Source organism: Schistocerca piceifrons, chromosome 2 (assembly GCF_021461385.2).
Source record: "Schistocerca piceifrons isolate TAMUIC-IGC-003096 chromosome 2, iqSchPice1.1, whole genome shotgun sequence".
Taxonomy (NCBI): Eukaryota; Metazoa; Arthropoda; class Insecta; order Orthoptera; family Acrididae; genus Schistocerca; species Schistocerca piceifrons.
This window is the reverse complement of record NC_060139.1, coordinates 605,428,257-605,438,497: the sequence shown is the minus strand read 5'-3', so window position 1 is coordinate 605,438,497 and position 10,241 is coordinate 605,428,257. Positions and strand designations below refer to the sequence as shown.

The window sequence follows — 10,241 nt, the reverse complement described above, 5'->3', positions numbered from 1 at the left end:
CTCCTGACTTCTTTCTCGTTACATCCAGAGACCATCAAGCGGTTTAGACCACGTGGCAGCGCACCACCAAGACTGTATGATCGCCTTAAAGTGCACAAAGATGGTCTTCCTTTACGGCGTATAGCCAGAAATACTGACGCCCCCACATGTGATTTAAACAAACATCTTGCTTTCTTCCTTAGGCCATTGGTTTGCAAATGTCTACATGATACGCGGAATTCAGCCGATTTTATCAACAGACTGTGGTCTCTCCATCTAAGTAGTTCGGATCTTTTAGTGAGTTTTGATGTAGTACATCGTTTTACAAAGGTACCTCTTGTTGATTTCTTGACACTAATTGGTAAACAGTTTCAGTTGGGCATAACTTCTTTGTTATAGCACGCTTTTTCCTTAACCTATTTTACGTTTAACCAAGAATATTATGAACAGACTGACTGCATGGCCATGGGCAGCCCTTGTCTCCCCTGGTGGCTAACTGTTTTATGGAAGATTTTGAGGAAACAGCACTTGAATAAGCGGTTCTTAATCCAACTGTTTTTTGGAGGAACGTGGATGATACTTTCATAGTGTGCAAAAACGGATAAGATAAGCTAATGGAGTTTTTACTTCATCTTAACTCTACTTATGAGAATATTCGATTTACTGCGGAATTACAGAAACATGGTTATATCCTATTCCTGGATGTTTTAGGTAGACAAAAGAGTGACAGCTGTCTGGGACATACTATTTATCATAAGCCCACTCACACTGATATATACTTGCACTCTGGAAGTTGCCATCACCCATCCCAAACTACGAGTGTCTTAAAACCCTTATACACAGGGCCCATACACTGTCGGATGAAGATAGTTTGCCTAAAGAGTTGCAAATTTAAGGAAATTGTTCAGAGACAACGGATACTCGACCCCCCAATTAACAGAGCATTATCAGCTAAAACCAAGAACCTGAAGTGGATAAAGAGAAGAACGCGCCAGCAAAGTCCCTAGCTTTTCTTCCATCGTTGAAAATATTTCCTTCAAACCACCAAGGATCCTTAGTAATTTTCAGGTGAAAGTGATTTTCCGCCGAGCACCTACATTTTCGGACCTACTGGGACGGGTGAAGAATAATTTGTTATTGATGAAGGAGGCAATTTACAAAAAAACCTTGCTACTGTCATATGGCCACACCATTGAAGAACCTAGCGATGAACATAAACGTTGCACTCGACTTCTGCAGTCCAGCAAGTCTGCAATTGCTCAACAACGTATCTCCAACGGACATTCAATGGAGTGTGACAAAACAATAATTTTGGCACAGCAGCGTCGCTTTGGGACACCAATAATAAAGAATCCCTTGAAATACTGAAATACGCGTCGCAGAAAATCCTATGAACCGCGACAGCGGCTGCCAGGTGGATAATGCGTGGAATCTCCTGATCTCTGAGATTTGCTCCAGAAGAAGACATCAGAATACTGCGATGACTGCGGCAAGCGGCAACGCCGAAGACAGCTTATCTTTGCAGTTCCACCAGAGAGGGAGCTGCCGCTGGGCTGTGTGTTCCTTCTGTCACCATGACTCTGAGGCATGCACGGCAGCACTCTCAGCGCTCTAAGGTGGAGCGGAGAACGTCTTCGTCCGCTTCTATTCCACCTTTAACATCTCTGAAAATCCTATGCCACCCGCAAACTCAACACTATCCACCCCCTAATTTCCTCCTGCTCACTGCTCCTGGTACTATGCTGCGTCTTTTACCATCACATTCTCCCAGTGCCACACCTTCACACCCTCCACATCCTCTCCCGTATCTGACCCTGAAATCCATCCTGATATATAGAGCCATCCTACTAGATCTAAATGAATCCGGTCAGGGCTCCCTTTTATCAGTTCGTCTCTACTCACATCCTGAGCCTTGGTCCGGTATGGCATCCCTCTTCACTCTCCCAAATTCCTCCTCTCGCCATCCGCCTACACAGACACCCTCTTAAGCTCTACTCCATCCGCTACATCCCCATGATACCCTTCTTTCTGGCAGCGTAAGCTCACTCATCACTCCAGACCGTGTTTTTACTATTTTTATCTTACTGTCGTCTCCCTCTGTCTTTCATCTTTCGTGGAAAATTCTCTTGCCGATTCATCTGTGTCAACCTTTAATTCATCAGCTACTCCATTTTTTATACTTTAAATTATGTACCCAAATGTATGTCTTTTTATTATGTCAAACATTCATTTGTCAATCTACCATGTCCAGTTTTATACTGTGTTTTACACTTTTTGCTCTCATATAGCTGAAGAGCGGTGACTTGTGTACGCTGACAGCCCACCCACCGCCGCCAACGGAGCGAGGGAAATGAAATGAAAATTCAAAAAGAAAAGTCTTCTTCAGTCTTCAATGGCTCGCCTGAAGATGCACCTGAAGATGAGTGGCTTATGTCCAGCCGAAATATCGCTGAGTGAAGTTTACGACGACCGTCTGCCTTTCCGAAATCTCTTCGAACATTTAACTCGCCGAGAAAATTTTAAGTTTCACACATCGATTTGTACAATTCGTTCTATAATTATTCTTATATTTCTGCTTGTCATCTTCACTCACACACTTGGTTTATTCTCTAGGTGTTTGAACGAGTGTTCTTTGTGACTTGTCCATAACAAAGTACTGTGATGGGCATCTAATAAGCTACATCACTATTTGTTTTTTTAATGGCCGTCTGTCCCTTCCCAGGTGGTACTGTTTCAAAAAGCATAGTTTGAACCTTCCCGTCATAATGGACTGACTATGTTATTTTCTTTTTTCTTTTTGTGTTAAGTAATGTTACACAGAAATGTGTATTTGAGAGACAGAATGGCTAGTTCAGAGCGCAAGTGTCAGATGCTGTGACAGTTCTGTAACGTTGGGTCGTGGGATGACTGCGGACTGAGCTTGTGGTAAAAGTCTCTAGTCCGAATCACTATATGGTGGAGACTGCTAACCATTTAAGCTCTAAATCATATTTTATTAGCGAAAAGACCATACTAGGTAACGGCTTCATTCGAAGCCAGTGGGATCGGCCTGTCAGTGCTTTTAAAATTCTATTGAAATAATGATATTCTGTAAAACAGTTGACACTGTTATGCCAGTTAAGAAAAAGGCGAATTGTGAAGTATTTTAGTTTCTGCATTTTGCAGCTCGCAAAACCTTTCAGTGATCGGGTCAGCCATGGAGATATTACTTCTGTAGCACTTCTTAGAGCGCTGCAGTCCGGGGGCGGAGACGCGACGGAGTGTCAGCCCAGTCTGCCTTCGGCAGTGACACAGTGCGGACCGTGTTGCCTGCCGGCCGCGCTGTGGCGCGCCCGCCTGTTTGTTTACGCCGGAGCAGCTTCGCGTTTGAGGTGTTGTGAGTCTAGAACGAGATGGCACACACGTACAGAAAAACGACTTTGGAGTTCAGTTTTGCGAACGACTATACACGACCAAAGGCACACGAGATTGAACTTTTAAGAGAAGAAGTAAAAATCGATCCACAGGAAATCGTGGGAATCCATTTATCGATCGTTTCAAGCGTCGTCTATGTCAAGATAATTGACGTGGCTGTTTGCGAAAGACTTCTACAACGATCACCGAACGGGTATCGTTTCTCTCATGCCGACGGGAATGTTGGTGCGGTTACGGTCGATCGCGCGGGAATGGGGATCCGCACTATATGGGTCTTCGAACTTCCGTTTGAGGTCCCGTCTGAACTTGTGACCGACGCCTTTCGACCATCCGGTACAGTTCTATGCCATGTGGCCGAAAAATGGACGAGTTTTACCACATACACCGTCCCAAATGGGGTGAGACAAATACGGATAGAACTGCGAAAGCACGTCCCCTCTTATTTGTACATAGGAAGTTGTCGAGCGATTATTATCTATGATGAACAACCTCGCACTTGCTCGGGGTGTGGGAAAGACGGTCACGTCCACTCGGAATGCCTCCAGCGACGTTTAGTGCAAACCCCACGTGATGACGTTCAGGCGCCGCAACAGATGACTGTATTACCGTTGACCTATTGTACTTCTACAAGAAGTGCGTTTCACATCGCCGCCGGAGTTCTACGGCTACGAAGCACATTATTCAGTGCACGATGAGAGTGGATGTGGTGTGGCGACCCTCACCAGGGAAGGAATAGGATTGGAGGAAGTCATGTGTCTCCCTTCGGCACGTGGCATAGCGATCACTGTCGACGGCGTTCGTTTCATCAGTTTATACGCGCCATCTGGATTCACAAAACGAAGAGAAAGGGCTACCTTTTACACCGAAGAGATAGCACGGTTGTTCACTGGACGCTATAATAACTATGTAGTGGGCGGCGACTTTAATTGTGTCGTCGACCAAAAGGACCAAGTACCTCATTATGTGCCCTGCATGGAACTGCGTGCTTTGATTACCGAAATGGCGCTTCTGGATACCTGGGAACTGCAGCATGGCGACAGACGGGTTATACGTATGTAAGGGGACACTCGGCGAGTAGACTTAATAGAGTGTATGTGACACGAGTTCTACGGACGGCGATACTGGATGCCGAAATATGGCCAGCGGCTTTTACGGATCATATGGCGTACGTCTGTACGATTTCACTAACGCGCCAGAAGATATGGCGGAGTAAGGGTCACTGAAAAATGAATAGTGCACTTTTACATGAGGCTGCATGTCGCAGATCGATAGAGGCGGTCTGGGAGACCTGCTTTCGCCGCCAACGAGCATTCACCTCGGTTCTCCAGTCGTGGATCAAATGCGCAAAACCAACGTTACGGAGAACGTTGATACGATACGGGCAGGACAAAGCGCAGTGGAGCCGCACGACGGCGGATTTTTATTTTACAGCCCTGAGGGAGCTGATGACGCAACAACCATCGCCGGAAAGGCTCACGGCCATGCGCAGGATATAAGCCAAGTTATTATAGCTGACGAGACTAAGAATGGAAGGGATAATGGTCCGAGCGAGATTGGCGGACACAGTTGCTGCCGAAGCCCCCCTCCATGCACCACGTAGTACGTGAACGCCAACGACGACGAAGAATATTGATCAGGGAACTAATCTCTGAAACTGGCCGGAAACTTTTGAACCAGAGTGATATTGCGCATGTGTTTCTGACTATTTCCGCCAATTATATGGACCTGTACCACGAGACACTACATGATGTCATCTCGGAAATGCCAGATAGAGGACCACCACTGGATGCAGAGACTTTCATCACAGCGATAACGGAGGACGAGCTGACAGACGCAATTGCCAGGTGGGCTCCGAATAAGTTCCCAGGACGGGACGGCATCCCAATTGAATTTTACCGCGCCTTTGCATTCCTCATGGGACGGACCTGGATTCAGATGTACAACGAACTCCTGTTACCACAGACTGAGATACCTGTCGAATTCACGGAGGGTATCGTCATCCCAATACCCAAACCACGCGGTGGCAGAAGGCCAGGAGATTATAGACCATTTACTCTCTTGAACTGCGACTATAAGATTTTCGCGCGCATCCTTGCGGCTCGCCTGCTGTCTACAATTTATGATAGACTCGTCATAGATCAAACATGCCTCGGAGATCAGAGTAATGTACATCCGGCGTTCGGTGACTACCGAGATACCATCGGATTAGAAGCGGCATGCCGAGTGCGTGGGGCACTAGTCGCTATTGACTTCGATCATGCGTTCGACAGAGTGGATCATATCTTTTTGCACGCAGTGATTGGCAGATTGGGAATCCCACAGACCTTCATTCTAGTGATCATGTGACTGTTACACAGCGTGCGATCAAAGGTCTCGGTGAATGGGCGGGGCAATGACTAAATTGTTATTTCAAGGTCAGTTCGTCAAGGTTGCCCCCTTTCGATATTTTTGTATGCAGTGGCTTTTGAACCCTGTCTATATGGTCTCCGAAGACGGTGGAGGGAGTGTCGTTGCAACAACCGACCTTTCATTGCCGCGCTGACGATGTGAAACTGGTGGCAAGGACAGGTGACGAAGTACGTACGGCGTTAGCATGGATACAGCGATACGGGATGGCAGCAGGAAGCGTGCTTAATCTACAGAAGTCACTCTGCATGAATGTCGGCCGAGGATTAAAACCGGGGGAGGAAGGCCCGCTCATGTTAGTTAAGACCATAAAATGTCTAGGTGTTACGTTCTACACCGATGTGCAGCGGACAGCAGCGGATAAATACCGACGCATATTGAAGCTGATGCGGACAATGGTGCTGTTATAGAAATTAAGAGCGTTGGATATGATTCAGAGGGTGACCTATGTTAACGTATACCTAGCACCGAGACTCACTCACGTAGCGCATGTCCTGCCTTTAACGCGCGCAATGGCATCACGGATACAAGCAACTTTCGGAACATACGTGAGTGTGGGACAACTGTTTAAGATCCAATACACAACGCTTACGCTACCACCTGGAGAGGGTGGACTTGGTCTAGTGAACGTATATGAAAAGGCACGGGCGTTATTCGTCAGTACAATTTTACGATAGTGGCGCGGTCAATTTCGCAATATCTCGGGTGCCTTGGCCGATGTACTGGCGCCCACGTCAATGCTGCCCCCAGTCAATGTGGGCCATATTTCACCGAAGATGTCGCATTTCAATTTTTTTTGAGCTTAGGTATGTCAGAGATTCCTTCCCACAACACGACTACCGACGACGCGAGATGTATACCAAACTCTTACTGCGCCGGTGCCCCAGGAATACCCTGGAAAAGAAGTACCCAGACAAGAACTGGCGACAGAGATGGCGCGTTTTACGGAACGTTTACCTCCAAACGTCGGTACGCTCAGCATGGTATGTGGTGGTAAATAGGAAGCTCGCAACGAATCAACGGTGGCACGCGATTCATTTGGCATACACTCCACTATGTTTAGGCTGCGCAACAGTGGACACTGATGAACATCGTTTAGCATGTAGTGGGACGGCGCCGGTGTGGCACTTGGCACAACAGATATTGGCGTTCCTGTTACGCTCCGCCCCTCACACAATTTCATCAGACACACCTTCTTTTCCCCAAGAATCTTATTTCCGGTCCAAAAAACCAATGCAGTGACATGGGTACGGGGAATGGTTGTGGGCTACGTCTATAACGAATCGGAAAAGGACAAAATGGATTTTTGGCATATTTTCCTGGATGGACACACGAAGCTACATCAACATAAGAAATATAGGCAAGATTTCGCTAATTACTTGCGACTTACAGATGGGGTGTGACGGGTGAGAGATGAGATAGACAAAGAAGCCGAGATAGACATCGATCACACTTACGGACCCTTAATTAATTTCGAGAAGACCACGCAGTCTTACACCGTCTGGAGAACGAGTCGATAGACGGCTCTCTTGCTCTATCGAACGTCGGATCGTGAGCAGGTGTCGCCCCCGACACGAATTTCATTTCATTGCTACAGGAGCATGTTTCTTCTGTATTTGTACTATCCGCGATGTCTTCATGTCTTTCATTTGGACATTTCCAGTTTTATTAATTTCATTACTTAATTATTTTCTAATTAGCCACTATTTGTCAACATTTGGACATTCTAGACACTATTTATGCGGTAGTACAACAAAATGTGTGTCAGTAAAGGTTGTAAGTCTGACACTGAAAAAAAACTAAATATAAAAAATAAATAAATAAAAAAGAAATGAGTAGCGTTGAAGTCTCAGTCTGAGCTTCAAGCCACCTTTACCCCACTCTCAAAAAAAAAAAAAAAAAAAAAAAAAAAAAAGTGGTAGAGCACTTGCCATATACTTAAAAAAAGGGTCGAATTCTAAACATATAGTCGCGTATGAAGCTTCCTGGCAGATTAAAACTGTGTGCTCGACCGAGGCTCGAACTCGGGACCTTTGCCTTTCGCGGGCAAGTGCTCTACCATCTGAGCTACCGAAGCACGACTCAGGACCGGTACTCACAGCTTTACTTCTGCCAGTACCTCGGCTAAGCCATGTCTCCACAATATCCTTTCCTTCAGGAGTGCTAGTTCTGCAAGGTTCGCAGGAGAGCTGTAAAGTTTGGAAGGTAGGAGACGAGGTACTGGCAGAAGTAAAGCTGTGAGTACCGGGCGTGAGTCGTACTTCGGTAGCTCAGTTGGCAAACAGTGAAAGCGTTAGTTTTGGTTCCGAGCTTGAGGCGGTAATGTTGTTGCAGTATGAATTTTGTCAGGTTGAAATTAGGAGATGGATGCTAGGTTCAGTATAGATTTTAAGTGTGTAGAACGATGGGAACATAGATATGTTTAGGCTGGCTGTGTGTTGTGTCAGGATTTACTGTTATGGGCCACGAACATTGTAATAAAAAGAATGCCTGTTTACGCTGGCATTTTTATAAAATATTTCACCGTCCCCTGTGTATCACATAAACAGTTACTTGTACGTAGTGGGATATTTTGACACATTCTACAAAATGTCTCATCATGGACCTTCATATTCGCCAGCGTACGTACACGACGAATATGATTTTGAAGATGACAACGACGATGATTTGGACGACGACAGAGAGAATGACGAGCACGATGAAAGCGATGAAGATACGGAAGAAGCCAGTGAAACAGATATGGGAAAATCCGAAGAATACACGGAAATCAAAGAGCAAACGTACCAAGACAAACTTGCCAGTTTAAAGAAACAGCTCCAGCAGTTGAAAGATGGGACACACCCAGAATATAACAGAAAACTGAAGAAGTTAGAACAAGCTTATAGAGAGAGGTTGCGTTTAAACATCATTTCAAGGGATTATTTAAATGAGTGTGTGGAAAGAGATTACACTATTGAAAAAAAGGCAGCAGCAAAAGAATTTGAAGAAAAGAAGATAGAACTTCGTGAGACGCTTATAAGTGATTTGGAGGAAAAGAGAAAACTTATAGAATCTGAACGTCACACTATGGAGTTGACAGGAGATTCTATGGAAGTGAAACCGGTCATGACGAGGAAACTACGTCGTCGTCCAAACGATCCAGTTCCAATTCCAGAGAAGAGGCGGAAACCTCCACCTGCACAGTTGAATTATTTATTAGATGAGAAAGAAATAGAAGCAGATCTTAAATTAATTAATAGAGGAAAGTTAATGGGACCTATCAGAAAACCAGCTCTTGTATCCAACACTGGTTTGCCTGTTACCCCAGCTGTCCCAGAAAATTCACTACCAGAGACAAGAATTGAAGATGGTAAATTGCTCTATGAGAGGAGATGGTATCATCGAGGACAGCCTGTTTACGTTGAGGGAAAGGACATCTCTCGCTTTTCAGCAGTAATTTCTGCCATTGGATTGGATGTGGTCTGGGTGAAAAAAGTCTCTGATGGAAACAAGGTTCGCATTTTTCTGTCGCAGTTGACACGTGGGAAGATCTCAATAACAAGAAGAGCATCATAAGTGTCATAAACATGTCGATATCCATCAAAATCTTTGGATTTCTCTGAAATAATTACTTTTGATGTGCAGACCATAGCATTCCCTCATTGCATATCTCTGGCCATTCAGTTTTATTAAATCTGCATGATATTCTATGCAGAATATGTAAGTAGCATTTATTCTAAACCAGGAGGTGATATCATCTCAGATATTGGAAACGTCAGTTTAAAATGTGATAGAGTGCTTCATAGACCTTGCTTGTTTTACAAGTGTCTGTGTACAGCACCTAATTTTTCTAATATTTGTATTACAAATACTGTAAATAAACGCTATTTTGTCTCTTTAAAAAAAAAAAAAAGTTGGTAGAGCACTTGCCCGCGAAAGGCAAAGGTCCCGAGTTCGAGTCTCGGTCGGATACACAGTTTTAATCTGCCAGGAAGTTTCATATCAGCGCACACTCCGCTGCAGAGTGAAAATCTCATTCTGGATATAGTCGCGTGTTCGCGTCCAACTGCATTTTTTACCATATTAAAAAAAAAATTGTCAGCGCGACTGAATGTCAATCCTCAGGGTTCGATTCCCGGCTGAGTCGGAGATTTTCTCCGCATAGGGACTGGGTTTTGTGTTGTTATCATCATCATCATTTCATCCCCATCGACGCGCCAGTCGCCGAAGTGGCATCAAATCGAAAGACTTGCACCCAGCGAGCGGTCTACCCGACGGGAGGCCCTAGTCACACGACATTTATATTATAGCACTGCAGTCATTTAGAGATTGTTAAAATCACACCAGTTGTGATTTGATCCACTATTTTACATTGATCATAGTATTAATATATCGTTATGAATATTTTACGTATGATAATGAATTATCTTTGCACTTCTGTAGTTCGGAGCACAGTACAATTA

General features: G+C 44.9%; 1 protein-coding gene across 1 annotated transcript; it reads left to right on the top strand.

Moving 5' to 3' along the window:
• The first annotated feature begins 8,084 nt into the window (after positions 1-8,084).
• LOC124776814 (sin3 histone deacetylase corepressor complex component SDS3-like) lies at positions 8,085-9,622 on the top strand. The gene has a single exon (XM_047251964.1). It carries the CDS (start codon positions 8,389-8,391, stop codon positions 9,352-9,354), a length of 966 nt encoding a protein of 321 aa, XP_047107920.1. The 5' UTR covers positions 8,085-8,388; the 3' UTR covers positions 9,355-9,622.
• Positions 9,623-10,241: the final 619 nt, after the last annotated feature.

Excerpts from the sequence above, each read along its gene's own strand:
- LOC124776814 (XM_047251964.1), top strand. The coding sequence starts at position 8,389 with ATGTCTCATCATGGACCTTCATATTCGCCAGCGTACGTACACGACGAA.